Here is a 25805-nt window from a genome sequence, read left to right on the forward strand (position 1 = left end):
GTTTTTTCTCTGTCCTGGGGAGCCTCCTCCAGCCTGGGCCACCACATTCCCAGAGCAGTTTTGTCAGTGAGTCCTGCAGGAGGAGCAGGTGGCCTTCCTTCTAGGATCCCTGTTTTGGGGGCCATGGAGGTCTTTTCCTGAGCGCTCCTATCCCAGGTTCTCAGGCTCTTTTGCTGGGAAAGACAGCAGCAGGGAACAGCTGTCGGTGCCCGATCTCACCAGCTGTGCAGAGGCCCAGCTGTACAAGTTCTCCTCTTGCCATACATCTATTTGAAGTTCTTTTGATTCAGGGAGAGGTAGGAGGGTTTTCTGCTGAACCTTTCCTCTGATTCATATTGTCTTTGGTTCAGGTGATCTGACACGAGAGGCTGTCTCATCTCATCTGCAGCAAGGCCCTTACCAGTCCTCTGTTTTCTTTAACAGGGTCGCTGTGGACCCAGATGAAGATCAGAAGCAGGAGCCCTCTTCACACCAGGCAAGTCAAAGAAGCCGATGCACAGAGTACAGCGATATGAGATCTTCTGTTGCATAGCCAGGAGGCTCATTCTAAAGGGGGCTGCCCCCGCAGATAAAATAAATCAGATGACTCTAAAATACGCAGGAATTCAGGGTGTCGATAACCTTTGCATAACCTCTAGAGTGCTTAGAACTAGCATACACTCGTGCCTTCTTTGTGGCTGCAGGAAGCCTGGAAACTGCAGTGTAGGAGCAAGAGCACAGCTCTTGGAATCAGGCAGCCCGGAGTTCAAATCCCTGCCCAGCAACTTGCTAGCGCCGTCATCTCGGTGAAATTTACTTGATGCACGTTCGAGGCATGTTGGGCACACAACAGATGGGCCTGCTTCTCCTGCATGACTTCTCATTTATCAGGTCCAGGTATATAGAAATACAGAAACATTGAAAAGCTGCAAAAGCACAGCCTGAAAATCCTTAGGGAAAATTATTCAGAACAACGTGCTATCGCCTTGAGTAAGGGAAGTGTAGTCTCCGCAAACTCTGGACTTGAATCTAACATCAGAGTAAAACCTGTCATTGGCAATTTTGCTTTAGTCATTTTTAACTCAGTACTTAAAGCAAACAATTGTGTAGAAACGTTGCACCTCTTGCTGAAATTGCAGGTAGACAGACATGAGAGAATAACATCTTAAATAAGCAGTGCTGCTTAATGAATTGTGGCCTGATCATATCTGGATCTGAAGAGGATCCATCTCTCTTTTATTTCATGGGTTTTTTTCCTACAGTCCCATCAATGAGGCACAGCTGGTTAGTGCCGCCAGGAAAGATGCTGCTGCTTTCCTGGTTCACGTAAAGAGGGAAGGATCCTATGCTCTACACAAAGGGCTGGAAAATGAAGTTGGCAATGATCCTGGCTCATATGTCCTTTGAATTTTTTTGTCACATGTGTTCCAAGCCCATGCTGGTGCTGTTTTCACAGACTTTATTGCCCAGGAAAGACACTTAACTGCAGGACTGAGCCCAGCAGGGTGTCAGCGTACTGGGATTAGGGCCAGAGTGGTGACCTTCGAAAGGGGATCAAAGCATCTCCTTACACTGGTGGGCTGTAATGAGTCCTTAGGAAGGGCTGGTGGTACAGGTTTTCACAAAGCATTTTATAAATCTCATATAGATCAACTAATCCATTCTCCTACTTTCACGTAGAACTTTTATCTAAATTTTGTCCTTCTCTTATATCTTTTTCTTTAAAAGAAAAGTGATAGAATAAGAAAATTCATCAAAGAAAATTCTTCATCTTCCTCTAACTGCCTAATATTTCACAATTACATATAATTATTGGTAAGGTTACCTGCTAGCTTAATTTTTTTCTTTTGTAATTTAAATGTACTTTATTTTAGCTCATTCGTACCATTGTCAATTTAGTAATTACTCTTACCTGAAGATACTTAAACTAGTAAAAAGTATTTTTTGTTGTTGTTATTAGAGAAATGAGATAGTACAACATAGTACAGTGAAAACTACGTGGTATTTGGACCTTGGGCAAGTTTTTTCATCTTTGAATTGCAATTTTCCTAACTGTAAAATGTGAATGATAATAATGTCTACTTCTCCAGGTTGTTAGAATTATATTTATGAAAACTACCTAACTTAATTAATTTCATTAAAACCATCTTATCTCATGAAGGATTTGATGAAGCAGCCTACATCACCACATATGATAAAATAATAGTAAAATATTTTTTAAGAACTTTAAAACTCAGTTAAAAAAATTAATGAAAGCAGGAACAAAACCAGAGGAGTAAAAAGAATCATGAATAAGCAGATCATAAAGTCCTATGTACTTGCTAAAGTTGAACCACAAGTAAGCTTTCTGGTAACCAAAGGGGGGGAAAGGAAATGATGACCAGTAATATACTAAATTACTATAATTAGAGGGGAAAATTATACTCTGTCCTCAAGCTGTACAGAACTTCACAGGCCACAGTTTCTCACTTGGGGCTTCCTGTAGAGGACACATAAAGAGTTATCTAACTAATCTTGGCATAATTTACATAGTTCCTACTGATCTTCTGCTGCTGTTGTTTTTAAAAAGTGTCCTGGAAGTGTTCTTATTCATGATGGTTGACTACCGAGGTAATTACGTTTCAGAAAAAGGTTTTTTCCACCCTTGGAATAATTCTTATGTTCAATGTCAAGTACAGGAAACGGTGGGCTCAGGCCAGAAGTAACAAACCACAGTGCCCATGCAGCTGCCACTTGACCTGGACAGAGGGGGTTTTTTGGTACTTTCCAAACTATGTGTCAAGAACCTGTCGGCCCTCATTTTGCCTGACAACTCTTCGCTTATTATCAACATCTGTTGCTCTGACTACAGACCAGAAACCTAATTCTTAGGAGGATTGCATTTTTCCACTCAGCTTGCACTTATTAAATTGGTCTTGCATTAACAAATAGGATAATCTTTGCACTGGTCAACTTCTGAAAATAAAGACTTTATTCTTACTTGCCAAAAGCTAAAACTTTCAGATAATTGTGGCAATTACTGATCATATACTCTCAAAATCAATAATAAGCATATGTAATGACATGTACATATTTTTGAAGGAATTTCCTTTTTCTCTGTTTCTGGAGAGTAAAATAATAACCTTTGGGAAATATGAACTTGTGGCTGTGACTAACCAGCAAAGTAACAATTTTCCTTTATGCCTTGTAATACCTTGAGAGTGTGAATGGTGTTACATTCTTACTCATACCAGACCCAGAAGCTTAAAAAAGAATGTTCCACAAGCAAGTATTAAACCTTAAATATATAGTCTATGCAAATGTGCCACTTTGAGAAATGGAAGGTATCGCAGTTGTGATTTTATGTCTCTTAAATGTAAAAAAAAAACAAAAAAAACCCTCAGACAAAATTCCACCACCCCACCCTCGCCCCAACAAGAAGTTTTCCTTGTAATTGATCCTGTGTCCTTGGCAGCCCGGCATTACAAAGAAGGTGAGACTTGCTGGAGCATCACGCCCACCTTAATCTTTCAATAGAAAATTCCCGCTACCCAAGAAGGGCTGCCAGGATTGCTTCTCTTTTTCCCTTCTTGCCCTTTTTCATGATCATCCTAATATTTGTGGAGTACTGACTCTTGTTGTTAACACTGTTCTAGGCACTTTATCTGTGTTAACTCATTTATCTTCCAAGATAAACCTATGGGTGGGTGCTGTTATTATGCTTATATTTTAAATAAGGAAACTGTATACAGAGAAGTTAAATAACATACCAAAGGACACATAGTGAAATTCGAACCCAGACAGTCTGGTTCTAGAACTTCCACTCTTAATTGGTGTGCATGAGTCTATTCGTTCATTCATTTATTCATTCATACAACCCACCCACGTCAGGCACGAATCTAAGTGTGAGGAAGATGCAGCAGTTACCAATTCAAAGTCTTCACCCTCACAGAGCTTACGCTCTAATGGGGGACACTGGGAACAAAAAGGTAAACAGCTACATACTATATGTTTAGAGAATGGGCACAGTAGAGCAGGTACAAGGATGGAGAACAATGGAGGAGAGGCTATGGCTGGCCAGGGCAGGCCTCTCTGAAGAAGTAGCATTTGATCAAAGTCCTGAACGATGTGCAGAAGTGAGATGTCTATGTGGGCTCTGGGGGGAAACAGTCCAGCCAGAGGGAACTGCAAGGATGAAGGCCGTGGCCTCACAGTGGGTTGTGGTGCGTTCCACGTGCAGCAAGAAGGCCAGTGTGGCTGGAGCCCAGTGAGCAAGGTGGGAGCCAATGCAGGTGGATTAGGAGAGACCGAGAGGGGCCAGATCACTGGCCACAGTGGTGAGTTTGATTTCATTCTATGTGTGATGGCAGCAAAAACTTACAGGTTTGGAACTTAAAAGTAATGGAATCAACTTTTTTAAAAACTCATTTTTCTTCCATCTCCGACTCTGCCAACTGTTACCGTGAGGCTAGTTTTCATCTTTTCCAACATAATTTTATTTTGAACACTATGCTGGCTTCTCTATGTGCTCTCTTAATGCTAACTTCCACTTTTATTTTTGCTTCGAGAAGTCCCTTCATTGAATTCTGCTTTTGGTTGTCATTTATGCTTGTGTGTAACCTGGGTAGATGAGTTCTGGTCACCACAGCTCAAGAAAGTCAAAGCAGAGCTGAGAAAGGTCCAGAGAAGGGCAGCTTCAATGAGCAAAGGGAGATTAAAAGAATTACGGTTTCTCCAGCAGAAAGACTAGCACTAAGAAGGGATACAACAAAGTGTCTGTAAAAATATGGAGGGTATGAGTCAGGTGAACAAAGACTTGTTTGCCAAATCCCAGAAAACCATAACTTAAAGCACCCTTAAAACTGAAAGAGCTCATTTGGAGAAGAATAAAAGTATGTGTTCTTCTGCACAATTGATACTTAAATGCTGGAAACATAAGTAGGTTCAAGAGGGAAAGAGATTAGCAGATGGTAGGGTCATCTAGTCATTAAATAAAATTTAATTTTGCCTTGTGAATATTTTCTAGATATTGCTAACAAACCTATAGAAAACGGAATAAAGATTCCCACGTATATGTTCCTCAGATCTAACAATTATCAATATTTTTCCATACTATGTCCCCATGCTGTTGGAGCTGGCCTCACAGAATGTAAATTCCATGCTATACCAACAAATATTTCAGAAATAGAACAGTAAGCTCTAAAATTGACCTGACCCAGATGAAGGTTTTTTTATGTTATTGCAACTAATAGTACTTTGAGAAAAATAAAATGACTATTTCAGAGCAAGTATCTTGGGTTTTCCCTTGGCCAACACTGAATTTATTTTGGTTTTACTTACGGCTTATACACCCAAAAGTATACACCCTCCCCACTACATTTTTACTGCTTAAGACTAAATTCCATATATATATATGGAATAGAATATAGAATCTATATTTACAGAGTCTATAATTACATGCTCTAGAAAACAGAAATAATAATGAGGAAGAGGAAGTGGAGGAAGATGGTAGCCTCAATTTAGCAATTAGGTGCCATATGTAAAACCACATTTAATCTTTACCTTGACCAATCGAGATACATATTATAAACCCCATTTTATAAATGATGAAATTGAAGTTCGAAGAATTAAAGTAACTTTCCCAAGACAACAACAACAACAAAATTCCAGCCACTTCAATAACACCCAATCTCCAATTTGTATTTCTTCAACTCAGTAAGACCGTTGCTCTCAGCTTGAATTGTTCTCTGCTTGGACTCTAGCTGCTTGTACTACAATTGGGAAAGGGCCTCCAGGCAGAAAGAAAAGAGAATATAGGGCTTACCTCATTTGCCCTTTGCTGCCTGTTGCCCAATATCTGAATTCTATCATGTATTTATGATACCAGTTATTCTTATCAGCCATTATGTATTTTGCAAGTAGTTTTGTAGCGGGAAACATTGTTTTGTTTTGTTTTCAGACAAAAATATAATACTGTATGCTCAAATCACAAGTCTAAATGTAGAACCCTTAACTTTGCTATGGTGTTTGTGGTTTGGGGCACTGTCACTGGGGAACAGCATGAGCTAGGATCTTCTTGTTCCAAGGTGCATTTTCTACTCCAGTGCCTTTTACATCTAGAGCTTATAATTCCAAAATGTAATTGCATCAGCCTTCTATTGCTGCTGAACAAATTATCCCAAAACTTAGTGGCTTAAAATAACCAACGTTTATTATCTCACAGTTTCTAAGTGTCAGGAATTTGAAAGCAAATTAGCTGAGTGTTTCTGGCTCAGGGTCTCTCATGACGTTGCAGTCAGGATGTCAGCCAGAGCTAGAGTCATCTGAAGGCTTGAGTGGGTCTGAAAGGCTCACTTCCATGTTGGCAGGAGGCCTCAGTGCCTTGCTGACTATTGGCAGGGAGACTCGGAGCCTTACCACATGGATCTCTCCATAGAGTGGCTTGGGTCCTCACAATATGGTAACTAACTTCCCTCAAGTGGTTCAACACAGACAGAAAGGAGCAAACCACAATGTTTTTTTTATGACCTAGCCTTGTATATCACCATCCCTTCTGCCCCATTCCATTGATTAAAAATGAGTCATTATGTATCGTCCACACTCAATAAGAAGGGAAATTAGTCTCCATCTTTTAAAGGGACAAGTACCAAAGAATTTGTGAATATACATTTTTAAATCACCAAAATATTATATTTACCTGAACCAAACAATTTATTTTTCCCTGGATTAACTTGAATCTCTTGTACGGACAAAGTTATTTGAAGCAGACCTTTTTTTTTTTTTTTTTTTGGTAGCTAAACCATGAGTTTAGCCCATCTGGTAGTGTATCTGTGATGTCTACATTTCCTCTTGGCATTTTTACCCATCCTTATCTAGTTGTTTCCTTCATTCTTTCTCCCTAAGCATGTATTTTGTGACTATACCTTCTTGGGAACGTTTATGAATTTATCATAGTGTGAGGAAGGTGAAAATATTTGTATAAAATACTCTCTATGTGGAGGCTAAGAGTTAATTTTACCTTTTAAAACATAAATTTGAAAAAAATTTCCTATTGACTCTCAACTGTATCATGTCCCCCTTCTTCAGAATCCAGAAATCGTTCTCTTTAGGGACAGAGAATCTGGTCTTCTCCTTGGTAATCAGAAAATCAAGGCAATAAACTTGAAATTATTACATGAATACGTTCCACACTGGGAGATGGCTAGGCAAAAGTACTGCTGTCAAATCCCATTCACACTTACTGCTTGAAAAAGTGCTCTGGAACCCATAAGGAACTCTACAGATTTGTTATGATAATTATCTGCCTTTGTCATCATTCTGTACAACCTCCACTGACATTAGTATTGAATATGAAATCTTAGAAATAGAAAGGAAAATCTTCTCTCTCTTAATCCATTGAATCCGCCTGAAGTGAGGAGTAATCCCATATGACTAGCCCAGAGCAGAGTTCCTCCGGTTCACTTAGCAAAGGCCCCTGATTTGAATATTGATAGAGGAATGTATTTACATTTGCTTAGTTCTTTTTCATTAAGGTTAATACAGCAAACAATCCCCTCTTGCTTCAGTGTCTGTTTTTTAAAGATTTCTGGCCAGAGCCTTTGTTTTCTCTCAGGGATCCAAATAAGCATAAAACAAAGAGTACCTTCCTAATTTTCCTGTTGCTCCCTGTCTAGGGTGGTGCTAGAGGGGTCACTTAAAAGACAACTACTCACTCCTTATTGTGTTCAGCCACTTCCCAACCTCTAATCTATTCCCTTGTTTAAGGAGAAAAAGGAAGGATATCAAATGCCCCAGTCATTTTTACATTTTCCCAGAAATGGAGGATAATAAAGGAAACAGAAATTACACATATATCAAACACTCTGCTTCTTAGAAGTAGCAAGGGCAAATAAAAGCTAACATTCAATGCCCTTGGTTCTCCAGTTCCCATTTACAGCTGTGAAACATGAGGCTCAGATCTGGAAAGTGTATCATTATTATTAAATGGTAGACAGTAGAGAGTCAGAACTCAAATCTTGGTCTTCAGTTTCTGGATCCTCTGCTTGTTCCAACATGCATGCCACTGCCCCTCTGGCATCAAAGAACTCAAAACAGAAGACATATTGCTAGCAATAAAGAGACTGTCACCAAGTTCCAGATTCTTCTTCTGATGGCTGCTTATATCCATTGTCCTTGGGTGTGATCTGATCTCTGCTTCAGAATAATCCGGGTAAATTGAGGCTACCTGCTGTCCTCTGCCCATCTGGGCCCTCCCAGGGGCTTGCCCTCTGCGCTGCCTCATTGGGTATCTTCCCTGTTCCAGGGTGACTGCAAAGGCTGGCCTTCCCTTGGCACATTTATCTTCAGCCCCCAGTGAACAAGCAGAGCACACAGTGGACGAACTCATTTATTTCTACTCATTTATTGATGGCCTTTCATAACCGAGTTATTAAGTCATCCATAACTTCAGAGAAATAAATGAATGGATCCAGAACTGGGCCAACAGGTATTTAAGACATACACTGAACATTTTATCTCAGATCAGCAGAAAAGTCAATGCTGGGTCATCCATGGTATTTCCCTTACCTGGAAGAACGTTTTCTATGTTTCATTCTAATTGGAACCCAGTTTATTTCTCTACAAAGCAGTGAAATGAATAACATCTCCAGTATCCCAAGTAAATTAAGGTTTGAAAAATAGATTGCAAGTGTTAACATTTTTTCCAAAATGCTACCTAGTATGTGTTGCTCTCATCAGCTGGCAAAAAATAACCTTGGAAGATTTCCCAGAAATAGAGTATAAGCTCTTTCAGGAGTGCCTGTAAGTTCTGATATATTCCCCTCAGGAAATAAAACAAAAAGGAGAGGAAAAAGGGAGTGAAAGGCAGGGAGGGTTTCCAAGACCTTGAGAAATCCCTGAAACCAGTATTTAGGAGTCTAGAGAAATTTCTAACACTGAAGTTAAGTTTCTACAGGGACATTTTCCAACCCATCAGCGTTCACCCAGCTGAGGGGAGCTATGCATTTTCATTAGGTTTGGGGGGATATATAGCTGCTGCATCTCAACCTTCAGTATCCTGACCTCATCTGCTAGTCGGATGCCCATTTGCCCTAGTTTGCTCTTCACTTACACCCACCTAGATGACAGGAATCATGGCTGCTGCTGAGAGGCCACAAGTGTGCTTGGAAACCTCTCTGTGCACCAATTGCCTCAGTTTCCTCATCTGTAAAATAGGAATAATAATATATGAAAAGCACTTAGAACAGTGTCTGGCACATGGCGTCTATTCAAGAAGTGCCAGCTGTTATTGTTGTTGTTGTCATTAATGAAAAAACAGTATTTTCCATATGATTAGGACCTCAGAGACCAGCCAATCCAACTTCCTCAATTCATTTTACAGACGAGGAAACTGCAGCCCAAATAGCCTATCATACAGTGTGTGTGCTTTCCAAAGTTCAAAGGCTGAGTGAGATACCAGCAGAAAGAACATCATCTTTGGAGTCCTTTAGTCCTACGTTCAAATTCCAGCTCTGTAGCTTGCTGGCTGTGTGACTTTGGACTCATCTCTTCCCTTCTCTGGGCCTCTCTAGGTCCTCACCTGTAAAATAGGTATAACGCAACCTACCTTGAGGGTTTGTTGTGAAAATTGAAAAACAATGACTGAAAAAGTTAGTGACTGGATAATGTGACCAGCACATTGCCTAGGAATGAATGAGCATTCCATAGCTGGGGAATATTATTACAAATGTCATTCAGCTGGGCTGCTGTGGAGTGGGTGCTAGAATCCTGGGCCCCTGACTGCCAGCCAAGCTCAACACTACACAGCCCACCTTAACTTAGAAGCAAACAACCAAACAAAAAAACAGGAATTTGCTTACACTCCTTTCTATCAATTTTCTTCAATGACTATCTTGTCATCAATAGATATTGTCAGCTATCAAAATTACCTGTGCCTCTGGATGGATAAAATTTGTAACTCCTTATTGTTCTTAAGAAAAGAAAAAAGAAAAGAAAAGAGAGCGAGAACTCCCCAGGGCTAGCCCAGAGCTTTACTACCTAGTTTAGTTTAGGGATAACAGTTTTACTCTGCCAGCTGAGCCCCAACATGCTGACCTGTTTGAGAGACAGTGACTCAGAAACAACTTGCAAATGTTGCAAGATGATGAAGAAAACACTAAGTATAGCAGTGACTTTGCAAACCTGACACCTTTCTTGGGGTAGAAATAGCTAGAGAAAGGTTCAGGGAAGGATGGAAATTGAACTAGACACCTTGGTTGCCCTTTTGTGGAAATGTGATGGGTACATTCTAGCTCTAGATAACAGGGCATGGCACTCTGGGTCTATCAGAAAACAGATCTATGAAACTCTAACATCCATGAAAAGATCACAGATGTCCCACTGTGGGACTTGGGAATGGGGCCTGTGGTCCATGACCAGGTAAGTTTGAGAAAGGCTTCCCTCTCAAAGATTTACAAGGATCATTTACAAATGAAAGATTCCAAAAATTTCTGAATATAACAAACCTGGTTGACACTCTCAAACCCATCCTCTCCTGAACGATCGGCACAGAATTTCCATCAACATCACGTAGAACAGTGGCATACTAAGCAACGCCTTTTAGGAAACTGTTCAGTGTTGGAAATCAGAGATCTTAAAACAACCAGTGAGAAGGGCTGCCAGTTTGGGTTTTCATTTTATTGTTGAGTGTCTGCTTCAACCATTTTAGACAAAGGATAAATGGCTGCCTAGAAAGGGAGGGACCACACTTAGCATTCTTGTATTCCCCTTTTGTTTGCGGGGCATGGGAGTGCAGCATCTGCTTTTACATGTGTTTCAGAGAGCAGAATACAGCCTTTTGTGTTCAGTTATTTATCATGAACCATCAGTGGAACTGTCTGGAAAGGGGCAAAAAGGTAAATAAACAAAGTAAAGTAAATCAACTTGGGTTCAACTAAGGGCTAGCTTTGGAGCAGCCAGTGGTTTCTCACTGACTTCCATGCCTCATGATTTCTTGAGAATGTTCACATTATTACTGGGCTGTGAACTCCTGATACAATTTGGGCTGGAAACCGAGGGCCCAAACAAAGCAATGAAGTCCATGTTAAGATATAAATGCTTTTAATGATGAAGATAATTACAACTGATTGAAGTCTGGAATTCTCTTAAAATGCAAAATGAGATACACAGAAGAGGTAAAAATGTCACTGAATCTCCTTCATACCACATTGCAATGTTCATTATCATCTACCTAAAGTTCATAAAAATTTGTCACCTTTTTCCCTTTTTCTCACATTTTCATCCTCTACTGTTACATAAACACCTATCAAATGCTTTCTCTTTTGTCCTTTTCTTCCTCCCTCCCACTGTGGTCCTTTGAGGAAAAAAAAAAAAAGAGAGAGTGAGCATGGGGTCAGGGGGAGACAAACACATTCATTCAGTTATTAAATTATTCCAGGCTTCTTAACCGGAATATCTATTTCAAAACTTAAGAATCGAAGGGGGAACATATCAAAAATTAACCATAGGCTTTGGTAGTGATCTATCAAAAATAAAATGAATGAAAACTAGTTTAACAATTATTAGACTGTTATCCCTTTAGTCTTGACCTTTTGGTAAATCGTAAATAAATACCATCCAAATCTGACAGAAGTAACTGCAAAATTCCCACAACAGCAATCTGACAGAAATATCATGTTCGCTGGTGTCAACAAAGTGGCATTTCTTAGCTGTTTAATAAAATAGGAATTTTGAAAAAAAGTCAACGTTGAATTGTGCCACAAAAACGTCACCCATATGGCAAGATCCATGAGCTAATCTGCTTGGCAGCAGGTTCAGCATTTAGATGAAAATACTTGTATCTGGAAAGATTTTTTAAAAGTGGTTAAGTTTAATTTGGCTTGACACATATTTTTATACTTAAAATATGTTAATATTATTTACATACTATATATTAATGTTGATATTATATATCAATATTTTTATTGATCATTTATCCAATGCCTTTTTCTGTTGTCTCTCGCTAGGAAGCAAACAACTCTGGCAAAAGCACGACAAAAACAGAGACTGCCTGTCTCTTCAGAATGTGGTACAGCTTTGACCACAAGTATCCTTTGATAATGATAATCTCCCAGGTCCTGCTACATGACAGACACTGGCTTCGAGCACTTAACCATCGAGGTATGCTCTCCTGCTCTTCAAGAAACACAGAAAGGTAAAGCGAATTCACGAGCCAGTTTAGCCAAAAGAATGATTTCAAAACGTAAAAAGCTGTGTAGTCCATACTTAGGTGTTACAAAGAGCTAACGTGAAATCTCTCAGAGGCAAATGAATTTGGTGTGTTCGTGGCAATGTACTATTTCCTAATGCCCTATGATAAAATCATAGAGTCCTGAAAAATTGATCTATTTTACTAATTTTACTGTTCGTCCCTTTGTAAAAATCTTACTTCTGGTGCAGTCAGCCAGGGTGACAAAGCTCCTTCACCCTTCTGCCAGGAACACATTTGTCTGTTTTTGTTTCATGCTGTAAAAAATGAAGGGGGAGGGGGTAGGGAGGACGAATAGCCCAGGGAGAAGAATAAGTCTGGTCATCACATTGTGAAATAATACTACTTTGTTTTCCAGGAAACACTTGAGTAAGCTTTTCCTAGTGACGGGCAATTTTAAAATTCTAGCAATCAGTGTAAACATAGTGGCTCAGATACACCTTGCCATGCGACTCACAGAGCTGAGAAGTCAGGCCTGAAGGGCTTTGCCATTGTGAGTTGCAATAAGCGGTCCACCTCTAATCCCAGGCAAAAGCGCCACAGAAGAAAGGAAAGAACTGTGCTGAAAATTGAATGTGTTGGGTCTTTGTAGTTAGTTTTCCACAGTCACAAATCCCTCTCCTTTCAGGGAGAAAATGTCAGTCACTGGGTGATTTTAAAGCAGCTCAGCAATGATTAAAGCCACAACAGATCAGAGGGAAAGGAAGAAGAATTAAGCACAGGGGAAAGAAATTCAAAGAATAAGATGAAGAAGAGGTAAAAATGGAAAGGGGAGAAGAAGCAAGAGAAATACAGGAAATTCACAGCAGGAAGGAAAGGAAAGCAAATTCGAGGAATGACTGTAGAAAAAAAAAAATAAGTAAGAGTGAAGTGAAGAGAAGCCAATTGAAGATTGCAGAGATAAGCAAAAGTAAAACAAGGTTAAAATTAGAAAGCAATTCTGAAAAAGTAGAACATTCCAAGAATTATGAAATGAGATGTGGAAGGTAGAGGCTTTTTGAGGCTACAGTTTTGCTTTTCCATACTTCTGTTATCTATGGGCAAATACCTTTCCTCACTCGATCTTGAGCTTTCATGGACAGTGTAGGTTGCCACCACTCTAAAAGTGGTCCATCTTGGCCATTAACTGCCTCTTGGAGGTTCTGGTACCTCATTAACCAGTCACTGGTCTCTCTGAGGGAAGCCAGTTCTTAACAGGTTACGTTGGTTTATGTTCCAGTTTGTTTCTCTTCTGGAAACAAAATTTTCTCCTGCCATTGCTTAAAGTATCTGATAACCAAATTTGTAGGAAGTTATAAAAATGTGGCTAAAGAGTACATATAAAGGCTGCTTGGTTATGACAAGATGTACAGTAAGAAAGTGTCTTTTGGGGTTCCAGGACCCGATTTCCAACTTGTGGAAGGGGGGCTTCCCCACCCATCCAAGCAATGCGCCAGGTCAGTGTCCTACAACTCAACTCAATTCTGACACTATGTCCCTGGAGACAGTGTCAGATCTCACAGGTAAGGGCTCAGTCCCACAAGACTGCCCCTACCACCACCACTTCAGACGCCAGTCACAAGCCCAGGTTGTTACCTATGCTTCTGATCTATCGGCTACATGTTGGAGGTTCCCATGACCTTCTCCTTGGGTTTGATTAATTTGCTAGAAGACCTCATTACTTACTAGATCATTGGTTTATTATAAAAGGATATAACTCAGGAACAGCCAGATGGAGGAGGTGCATAGGGCAAGGTACGGGAAAGGACATGGAGCTTCCACGCCCTCTCTGAGTGCACCACTCTCCCCGAATCTCCACCTGATCACGAACCTGGAAATTCTCCTAAACTCCATCCTTTTGGTGTTTTATGGAGGCTTCATTGCATAGGCACAACTGATGAATTATTGACCATTGGTGATTGAACTCCATCTCCAGCCTCTCTCCTCTTCCCCAGAGGTGGTGAGGGCGAGAACTGAAAGTTCCAACCCTCTAATCACATGGTGGGTTCTCCTGGCATCCAGCGTCCAACCTTAGTTGGGGCCCAAACGTCATCCATTAACATAACAGAAGGATGTCTTTTTGCTTTCATCACTTAGGAAATTCAAGGGTTTTAGGAGCTCTCTGCCAAAACTGGGGATGAAGACCAAATTTCTATTTCTTATTATAAATCACAATATCACAAAATGGCAAATCAGAAATTAGATAAAAGATGTTTTTGTTCAAATTCTGACAGTGTTGTAAGGAATGCTTTATAATGAAGAAAAGGAGCAAAATGGAAAAGATAACTTGGAGACAAGAAAATGTAAGTAGGAACCCACCCAAATTTTTAGCTTAGAGCAGTGACACTAAATTCAGATGATGTCATAGTTTTTGTCTCACATTTCACCGGGGGGTTATTTCCATATGATTATGGACAAACTAGCACAAAATGAAAGCAGACTTACACTCTCAGTAATATCTCTTCTCATGGTAATTTGTCCTCCTGTGCATTCATCCTAGAAATTGCGGGGCTACCATCACTGCATAAATATATTTTCACTTAGACAACAGAGTTTTTATATCCTAGTTATGCTCTGAATTCATACCCAGAGTGTAGCAAACCAACCAGTTTCCACTCTGTAAACTCTTGATTTATCCATATTTTTAGAGACAAATTATCCCCTTGGCATTTATCTTCATCCTGTTGCCCACCTAGAACCCAGGCGACGTGCCCCATGAACCTCATGGGTAGACTATGCCAGCTGCTGTCAATGTAGGGGTGATCCCCCCAACTCCGGGATCAGATTGCCTGGCTGAGGCCAAAAAGAAATTGTGAGGCTGAAAGAAATGGATTATGCAGTTTGGAGCTGTTCAAGTTTCATTTTAGTAAAATTGCGTCATGCAAATGAGGCATCATAAAGAATTACTGACAAAAGAAGAAGAAGAAGAAATGAGCCTTCATATGCACCTTTGTAAGTCAGGATTCTCCAGAGAAACAGACACAGAACCAGTCAGGAGTACACACACACACACACACACACACACATGCATACATACATATACATATAATACACATACACATACACGTAGGTTTACTTCAAGGGATTGGCTTATGTGATTGTGAAGGTGGCAAGTTCAGAATGTGTAGGGCAGGCTCTCGGTCTAGAAACTCTCCAGTAGGAGCTGAGATGCCGCAATCTTAAGACAATACTTCTTCCTCAGGGAAGCCTCAGTTTTGCTCTTAAGTCCACTCAACTGATCAGATGAGGCCCACCCACCGTATTGAGGATCATTTCCTTAAAGTCAACTGACTGTAGATGTTAACCACACCTAGAAAATACCTTCACAGGAACACCTAGATTAGGGTCTGATTGAATAACGAGGTAGCCTGGTCAAGTAAACATGTAAAACTAAGTGTCACAGTACTCAATTCACATTGAACTTATGCCCAATATTCAGACCCAAGGATACAAAGATGCTCTTAACTCATTATCGGTATCAATAAAACGAGTCACTATTGCTCATATAGTTTTGTTTTCTTTTTTTCATAGCATAATTAATACATATGCATTCCCATAAAAATTTTCCAAAAGCTACAGAAAAATAAAATTAATAAAAATTAACATTCCATAAGGATGAACCACGGTCAAGTACCGTGTTGAGTGCTTTACGTTATAATTTCATGTCACCTCCACAGCTCTGTAAGAGGGTGGGTCCAAGGGTATAGTACCACACAAATGGACTGCTGATTGTCTTGGCTTCTGACAAAACAGCCTGTGCGGGCTTCCCTGGTGGCGCAGTGGTTAAGAATCCGCCTGCCAATGCAGGGGACACGGGTTCGAGCCCTGGTCCGGGAAGATCCCACGTGCCGCGGAGCAACTAAGCCCGTGCGCCACAACTACTGAGCCTGCGCTCTAGAGCCCATGAGCCACCAACTACTGAGCCCACGTGCCACAACTACTGAAGCCCGCACGCCTAGAGCCCATGCTCCGCAACAAGAGAAGCCACTGCAATGAGAAGCCCACGCACCACAACAAATAAAAATAAATAAATTAAAAAAAAAAAAACAGCCTGTGCTCTCCTGTTCAAGAACGTTTCCGGAAGCCTATGGTGCCAAAATTGACGATTAGTTAAGATTTCATTATGATTCCCTGTGGGCAGCAATTCTGAGTCTTGCGGTGCAAAGCAGAAATTGAGAAGGGGGCGATGAGAAAGGGAGCCATGTTATGAGCACCAGTGCTTTGCCATCGAGAACATTCTTTCGTTTAATCCTAATAACCACCCTTTCGGTTTCATTCTCACAAAGACTCTCTTTGAGATGGAAGAAACAAAGTCTCCAAGAACTTAACTTTCTTAAGTTTCCATAGCTAGTGTCAATTCCATGATCCAAGCCCGGATCTGTGGAAATCTAAATTAGGGACTTACCCGGCGGTCCAGCGGTTAGGACCCTGCGATCCCACTGCAGGGGGCTTGGATTCGATCCCTGGTCAGGGAACTAAGATCCCACATGCTGCACGATACGGCCAAAAAAAAAAAAAAAGACTTCAAAACAAAGACTGTAATGACAAAGAAAGACATTACATAACGATATAATCCATAAATATACTTAAATGAACTCTCTCACTGACAACTCTATGTCCATGATAGCTCTTATCTACACATATACCCCATTTCCATACGTCGAGAATGTCACTATTAAAGCAATGACTGTTATGACTGCTTACATTATGTCATACAGAGTTCACATCCCAAACATCTGTTGAAGATATAGGAGGTGATAAGGTTAGGGGTCCTGGTCGGTCACCCTAAGAACACCACCATAAAGGAGTCTCCAAGTTTCTGAATCATGTTCTCAACTTTTCAAAGGCAGAAAGTTCAATATACCAAAGACTCCGAGAATGGTTTAGTTTCATAGAAATGGACGCACTCTAGCCAAGCTCAAGGAGGCACAAGTAGAAACCAGACATCAAATTCCTAAATCATCGTATGTATCCTCATGGGGAGGGATATTCTTTCCCAGCCCTTAGAAGGGTCAAGTCGCAATCTGGTCCCCAGTGTCCCTCCGGCCCCTTCTCTTCCTCTTGCTCACTGGCTCACCCTGGTCCAGCGCCCCGGCCTTCCTGAGATACACCAAGCACATTCCTGCTTCAGGGCCTTTGCACTGTTTCCTCTTCCCCCTGCTTGGGATGCTCTTCTCTCAGACATTCACAGGCCTCCCTCCTTCACCTCTTTCATCCAACTTGGCAGTGAGACTCTCCTGGCTCCATATTTAAATTAGCCGTCCCAACAGGAGCACTCCCTCTCCCCTTCCCCGCTTCGTTTGTCACCATTATGCTTATCACCATCTGACACTGCATGTACTTTATGCATTTGTTATAATATTCTCCCCCAACCAGGATGTATGCTTCCTGCGGACAGGGATTTGGGTCTGTAATCAAAGCATAGAGCAGTGTTTGGCATATAGTGGACACTCAATAAATATTCACTGAATGAATGAATCAAGCAAGAAAGCAATATTTTCTATCCAGGGCACATTTACTCTAAAACGTTGATGTAGCAGAAAAATCCAATTAATTATCTGAGGGTTGCTAAGTGAGTCTGAAAGCAGAGCAAGGCAGAGGGGATAATCTTAGTGTTTTTCATCCAGGCTGCCCTTCGGCACCAAAAGGCACACCCCGGGTGGACACCCACCCCTCCCCCAGCTGCAGGGTCCCTCTCCCGGGGCAGGGACAGCCACCATGGCAGAGTTGGATCCCTGTTGCCTCACTGACCTCCTTCCTATGGTTGGTCCATCCTTCCTTAGGTTTAATTCGTACACCCGATCTCATATATTCAAGCCTGGCTCTGGCTTAGAAGCCATTCTCTGTCTGGGTGACTGTATCTTATCTCACCGATTGTGTGTTGATTTTATTTGTATACAGAAATCAGAATTTAGAGCCACCTATAATCCTCACTAACAATCTCTTATAATGAGAAGGTTAGAAGCAGAAATTGATGCCCCCTTATTCAGATTTTAAGACATCAGATAAAACGGTTTGCTTGAATTCGCAGTGTTGCAGCTGGTGTGGGAATCGTAGGTTGCCTTATTCGTCGGTGACTAATGATGCTGCTGGACTGTCTACTTTCTACAGTCTCTATCCATTCTATCATTTATCATCTCTCCCCTTAAGCATGTGTATATATTAGTTCTACAAATGTGAATGACAGAGGATAAGAATGACTTCTTCCAAAATAAAAAGGGCAGCCTAAAATCATTTTTAGCGCTTTCTGTACGCCGACATCAACTGAAAATAAGGAGTTATCCTGTGGTTGCCAACATTTCACATAAGTGTAAAGATAGCACAAAGATAACAATGGATTGGCAAGTTGACACAGTAACAGAATTACAAAGTCACATGGATGGAGACCCTTCCCATCACTGGCTTGAAATGAATTGTGCACTGAGATGTTACCAAGAAAATGAAAGGCCCATGGCAGATGTGTGGATGTTGCAGCTCTTGAGTTTTCCATTAAAAAGTCTGGCAAGGAAAGTGGCAGGTACCAGACCCCTTCCTGTACCAAAGTGTGACAGACCGCATTCTAGGAAAAATAAACGTGAACATCAGGATCATTCAAAATGATACTTGGAAACAAGTATTTAATGGATTTAAATGTAACGGCATTGTAGTCTTTAAACAACAACAACAAAAAAAAAAAAACAAGAAGGGAAAAGAACGCTTTTCCTCCAAAAACTTGACAGAATTCATTATATCCCACACAGTCATGCTTATTTTAAATCATAGGTATGAATATTGTAAGCAGCAATTTCCATTTTAAATGATGATAACTGCATTGCAGTTTTTTCTTATTCTGACTCGCTGAAGCATCTATGAATTATTTATTGGGTTGGTACTGTGGCCTTGTGAATGACTTGAGTTCACTTAGCAAAAAACTCTCAGAGGAACAAGGAACGTTAGCTCTGTGATTGCTGTTTTATCGATGAGGCAACTGAGCCCAAAGGAGGGAAAAGGCACACCCAAGGTCAGTGATGGACTTGGAGGCAGCATTTGTAACCAACAAAGAGTGGGCTGTGTCCACCTGAAGAATCCATGGGTCCTGGTTCGGGTAATCCATCCAGTGAGCTCTGGTGGCATTAATATGTGTGTGATGCTCTTATTGTTAAGTGTGCCTGGCATACAATTGATAGTTTGACATGATAGCTTCTTGGGTGGCTCATCAAAATCTTCACCAGTCTGGAGGTAGGGTGTGTTTAAGTAGAAAGCCAGAGGGATAGCAGAGGATGTAAGTAAGATGCTTTTTGTTCAACTTATTGAGCACCTACTATGTGCCAAGCAATACAGGAGGTACTGAGGCCAACAGCAAACAAGGTAGGCATGGTTGACTCTCATGAAGTCTTGCTTATTTGATTCATTCAAATGAGTCATGACCCCAAAGCCCTTTGAAATGACAGGTGGCCCTTAGTGTAGGAAAGAGAGACATTGGCATCACCAGAGTTTAATGGGGGAACTCTTTAGGGAGCCATGAATTAAAATAATTTGTAACCCTCACTTGCAAAATGTAACCAGATAGCTCCACAAGCGGTTTCAGAAAGCACCAACGTTTCAAAATATTTGAAACAAACGTAAGCAATCAGCTTTCTAAAGACTCTCTCTAAATACATCCCCAGTGGTATCCCCCGTGAGGTTGTACATGGCATTATAACTGCTTTCCTCCTGGGAAGCTGGCTATAGGGAGAAGCTGAGCTTGTATGGGGCAGTAGTGCAGCCAGCACTCCCACCCAGGTGGTTAATCCATTGGGTATGCAGCTTGCCTTTTGGTCATCCTTGTCCTCACAAATGCTAGTGTAGAAAGATCTTGTAGATAGCCCTTGACTTAGCACCTAAGTGAAATGAAATTAAAATTCACTAAAAGAAAACACTAGCTTCCTGGATCCTTATATTCCTTGACTGTTTGGTGAGAACCAATGTAGGGGGTGTTATCAGTGCCTGGAAACATGAGCTGTCTTTTGTTCAGGTCATAACTTGGGTCTTCCATGATTTCTTCTTCCATATAATGGGAACAATAAATATTATCTTCTGTTTTGGCTAAATCCATTGGAAAATTTGGCTAGTTATTAAAACAGCTTCCTACTGATGGTAACTTGTTCACTTATCTCTCAGAGCCAAAACATGTTTAAAACAGTTAAATAGTGCAATTTTCTTAAGACCCTGTGGCCTAAATATGTTGAAATATTCCATAACTGGACTTAAACTCTTCTGGAGTCCTGACAAGTGACTACAAGCATGACATTGTGAATTGTTGCCCAAACATGTTGGATACTCTGCTGTGAAGGTGAAAAGTTGTGGATCCCAAGATGATAACTGAGTTTTCTACAATAATCCTAGGATTCTACAAGAGTTTTGGCAACCCTGATTTGTTTTGCCTTTTCCCCTGTAAAAGTTTTAATAATATTTCTCTTAAATGAGAATGCTTTCTCATTTCATCTTCACTGTAAGCAAACAATATGAAAATCTGGATTTACACAAACAGGAAATCAGAAGATGAATCCTCCTCTTCTCGAATGGATTCATAAAACAAATTTCCTTTAAATCCAATTTTAAAAATCTGTTGAGCACTTTCTCATTGCAAAGCACTGTATTAGACTCTCCTCTTTTCTCTATTTATTCACGTATTCATCACATGTTTATCAAGAGGCTACCATGGGCCATGTACTATATATACTAGGCAGTAGGGATACAGCTGTTGACAAATCCTCACAGAGCTTACATTCCAATCTGGTTCTGTTTTTAAGTTTCTGATTTACAGATGTCTTTTCAGGAAATGACTATGGTATAAAGAAAGATACACTTGGACATTCCACTATTGGTTTTCATCAAATAGAGGGAAATCTGGCTCAGTAGTCAGGATTTATTGATTTGCTACTGTAGCCTACCCACTTACTAGCTGTGTAATTTTAGGAAAGTTATTTACCCTCTCTGTGCCTTGTCTCTCAGCTGCAAAATGGGGATAATACAAGTCCCTACGTCATAGGTTTGTTTTGAGGATTAAATGAGTTAAAGCACTCAGATAAGTGCTCGAAAATGTGAGCTTTATTATTGTCATTATTACCTGTTGATGTCTGCTTCTCTTAAAGGGCAGCATCATGTAATGTATTTGGTATTCATTGTCATTTATTATTTCTGAGTGACCAAAATATCCATGGTCTTGTATGCTTGTAATAATTTTTTGTTGTAACAGCCATATTTTAATACCTTAAGAAAGTCTTCAGTCTCCAGAAACAAAAGATTCCACGCGGGCTATAAATCAGACACAATTCTTCTGATCTGCTCTTGAGTAGACGGAAGTTGCTGGGTGTTCGGCGCTTCCTTGTGTCCCCTGTTCTGCACATGTGATTGTTTCATTTACAATTTTCCTAAGTTATAGTACTTTGTCCCATAGTTATTTTTCTGGAAATTACACCACAGAAAGCGATTTTCGCTTGATAGAAAAGTGCAACAATTTTCCTGTCCCACAATGGAAGCAATACAAGCCTTTGATGATACTTATTCCTCTTGTACCTTCTTGTGATAAAGGAAATCTTTTAATTGCACCTTTCAGGTGAAGCCATCATGTTTTGTCATTAGCAGTGTGATGTTACATTTGAAGATTTCTAGGTCAGTACATATTGAATCATTTTATTAGAAATAAAGGAGAAGGAAACAATGTTAAGACTGACAAAAACATGTGTATTACCTTAATGTTGCCAGTTTTGAATTTAGTTTCAGTATTTCTTCCCCATGGGAAAAAAAAAGTATTTTGCTTAAATTGTCTTTAATTGCTACTTGGTCATTCCTTCTCAGCTGTAGGAGACAAGGTGTTTACAGGCTGCCAACAAATTCAGGAGCTACCAGAGACACCTTAGCAGCATGAGCCTTGGCTGCCGGTCTCACATATTCTCACCTGACAGGGAGACAGAGGCCAAGTCTATCTCGTGGACAGCAGTACTCAGCCCTTGTCTGATTGTGAAGCTGTGGTAGACACAGCACGAGGCATGTGGGCAGACATGACCCCACCCTAATTAAAGTTCACTCCACAAGGTGGATGGTGATAACACCTTCTCAACGTATGTCACACCAACGCATAAATAAGAGCAGGCAAAGAGGTACGTGCGCTGACGGTGAATGGAAGAAGGGATTACAGGAGAAATCACTACTGTTCTTCTAATCATGTGGGAAAGAGTCCATGGAGGAACTGGGATTTCCTAACATGAAATTAAACAATGGGAAGTGAAGAAGAGCATTCTGCGTGGAGGGAATACCATGGAGGATGGTCCCATGACAAGTGTGGCATGAATAGCTCAAAGAAGCCTGAGTAAAGCTGCCTGTAAGGCACAGAATTGGGAGAAGAGAAAGGAGGTGGTCTCCAGAGAACTATAGTGTCAGCCTTTGAAGCAAAGGAGGAGACTCTTATTCCCTACACCTAGCGCAATCAGAATTCTCTCCCACTGGTATTAATTTTATTTCTTTGTTTTGGTCACTCAGATGGGTAAAGGTAGGGCAGTGTGTCACAGGTTAAAGAGCCTTTAAAGTTTCCTTTCTGTCGCAAATCTGATTCATCTGTCTGACAGTCATTTATCAGGTACCTACACATTTAATGTTTCCAGAATTACATTTAATTTTAATATTTCTCCTGGAAGAAAACAAGTATTTTGCTTAAATTTTCTTTAATTGTTTTAACTGACTTTAGTTTTAATACTTTTTTCCTAGAAAAAAAAATATGAGCATGTTTTCTGGCTTCTGAAGTCACAGAGATTAAATAAGAAATGGTGGTTGCCCTCAAGATGCCAGTAACCTAACGAGGTAGAGACAGCAGCCACCAATGCACTAAGAACTGTATTAAAGTTATGAGCAAAAAGTATTACGGAAGCCAGAGGCGGGTGTAGCCAATGCACTCACCAGCTTTGGAGAATCAGAGAAGCCACACAGAAGTAAGTTAGAGACCAGGTGGAGAAAAAAAGTAAGAATCCATAAGGAGCTGGGCTGAGGATGTGAATGGCATTTTGCAATAAAACAGCTCAGGCAGAGACACAAACAGGGTGTGAGGTATTTGGAAAATGGTAAGAGATTCAGGGCAGCTAGATCAGTGGGAGGTGAAACTAGAGAGTTCTCATGTGAACCGATTGGGCTGGACCACGTGTGTCACGGTCAAGAAAATGGATTTTATCTTATTGACAGCAGGATACCAATGCCACGCTTTAAGCACGGAGTCACACAGTCCGACTTGTTATAATGAAGAGAACTTGTGGCTGTGTGGAAGGGGGCGACTGAGAGAACAATAAATTTAGGATGATTCTGGACAGTTGCTCTCAAAATCACCCACCCGTTTTCTATGTGGATAAAAACGAGGACAGGAATGGTCTCATTCTCCTTTGAAAAGCATCTGGGAACGCTCAATATGTGTTTCAAAACACAAACGTATTAATATAGAAAGGTATCGTTTCATTAAGAGATTGATTTTTTTAAAATTTCCACTAAGGAAAATCCGGTGGTGAAACTATTAGGGTCTACCAGGAGGTTTTCTGGTTCAAAAGCCAACTCAGTCTCTCAGCTCAGCTTCTGTTACCTAACCATGGTCAGAAAAGGGAGCCCTTCCGACAGAGGTTTGAACTAATCTAACAGAAAATGTTGGATTAAAAATCACTTCCATGGGCTTCCTTGGTGGCGCAGTGGTTGAGAATCTGCCTGCCAATGCAGGGGACACGGGTTCGAGCCCTGGTCTGGGAAGATCCCACATGCCGCGGAGCAACTGGGCCCGTGAGCCACAACTACTGAGCCTGCGTGTCTGGAGCCTGTGCTCCGCAACAAGAGAGGCCGCGATAGTGAGAGGCCCGCGCACCGCGATGAAGAGTGGCCCCCGCTTGATGCAACTAGAGAAAGCCCTCGCACAGAAACGAGGACCCAACACAGCCAAAAATTAATTAATTAATTAATTAATTAAAAAAAATTAACCCTCACTAAGATGGTAAGAATTAAAAAAAAAAAAAAAAAAAAATCACTTCCAAAGAAAAGGCTGCTTTTTGTTCCTAAACTGATAAACTAGAACACCGCCAGCCCTCAGGCCACGCTCAGCCCTGGGGTGAGCCCCTTGCCAGTGGTAACCAATGACTTTAAATGGAGGGGAAGAAGCACAGGAGAGCTAACCTTTCTCCAGAGGAAACAGACACATCCTCAAAGCATTGTCTTTGACATTCCTTAAAGCCATTTCCTTGGAATTCCTGGAAGTACACCAGTGTGTTGAGTTTCACTGACCTGTTGCCTGTAAACATAGCCAGAGCTGATTTCCAGCTTATACATAAAGCCTTTAATAGCTGGAACAGGAAAGACCATAACTCCTCTGTCCCTTTCCTCACTACCGTTTCCCAGCAGTCGCCAACACCTCTTCCTACATCCCTCAACACCAGGAGCACTTGGGTTGCAGGTGCCAAGCCCTTTGCCTTTCCCTCCCCTGCTTCATGTAGACGCAGATCATGCTTGGAGCTTCCAAAAGCAGCGTGCCAAGGCTGGCTGCATGCATTTCAGGAAGAGGGGACCGTACTCAGAAGCAGGTACACCACATCTTGAACAGCTCTGGCAGCATAAGCCCAGAAGCCTGGTCTTTAGCTTGACCAATTCTTTTTCCTTTACTTTTTTTTTTTTTTTTTAATTTTTACTCTCAGTCTAAAGTCCTCAGGCCTTCTCTGAACCGCAGTGTTTGGAAGATGAACATTATGGTAATTGGTAACTGTACAAGCACTTTGCAAACGTCAAGTGCTTCATAAAGTTGAAATGATACTAAATTCATTGACAGGTTTATAGGCCTGAAGGCCCTCAGACTCACTATGCAGATATAAACAAAAAATTGTATTACATTTTTATTATTTTTAAATTCTAGCTGATTTCCTGCTCTAGTCAAGATTATGACGAGCACACAAATCTGCTCTCAGTCTGCAGATGTGCCTTACTGAGAAATCTTTCTCCCCAGATCTCTGGCACTCTCTTTTGAAGATGATCCACTGTGAAATGGATGCATCCCATTCCTCTATCAATTAGCCCGTTAAGAATGCCTCTCCTTGCATAATCTCACGTACATGTGGAAGCCAAAAAAGTCAAACTCATAAAAGCAGAGAGTAGAATGGTGGTTACCAGGGGCAGAATTGGGGGAAGTGAAGAGATGTTGGTCATAGGGTACAAAGCTTCAGTTAAGCAGGATGAGTAAGTTCTGGAGATCTAATGTACAGTATGGTGATTATAGTTAATAATTCTGTATTCTATACTTGAAATGCGCTAAGAGAGTAGATCTTAAGCGTTCTCACCACCAAAAAAAAAAAAAATGTAAATGTATGGGGTGATGGATTTGTTAATTAGCTTGATTGTGGTAATCATTTCACAATATATACATATATCAAAACATCACGTTGTACATTTTAAATATATACTATTTTTATTTGTCAACTATACCTGAATAAAGCTGGGGAAAAACATCCCTGTTCTTGACCTTCCAGCAAGTAGAAGCTGGTGCTCTCCAACTGAGGCCCTTCCTTCCTGGCCTCGCCTTTGTGAGAGGTATTTGTGTTCCTGATAAGAAGCACAGATTAAACCCCCAACGAACATAGTTCTCTTGCTAGCT

At 40.8% G+C, this 25805-nt stretch overlaps 1 protein-coding gene across 1 annotated transcript in view; it reads left to right on the forward strand.

The window, feature by feature from the left end:
* The window catches only part of SLC9A9 (solute carrier family 9 member A9), a 546145-nt gene that overhangs the window by 433960 nt on the left and 86380 nt on the right, over positions 1-25805 (forward strand). The window contains exons 13-14 of the mRNA XM_061193585.1: positions 424-475; positions 11961-12040. Of these exons, the coding sequence (XP_061049568.1) occupies positions 424-475; positions 11961-12040 (132 nt within the window). The remainder of the gene's footprint in view (positions 1-423; positions 476-11960; positions 12041-25805) is intronic.

Source organism: Eubalaena glacialis, chromosome 6, assembly GCF_028564815.1.
Source record: "Eubalaena glacialis isolate mEubGla1 chromosome 6, mEubGla1.1.hap2.+ XY, whole genome shotgun sequence".
Classification (NCBI taxonomy): Eukaryota; Metazoa; Chordata; class Mammalia; order Artiodactyla; family Balaenidae; genus Eubalaena; species Eubalaena glacialis.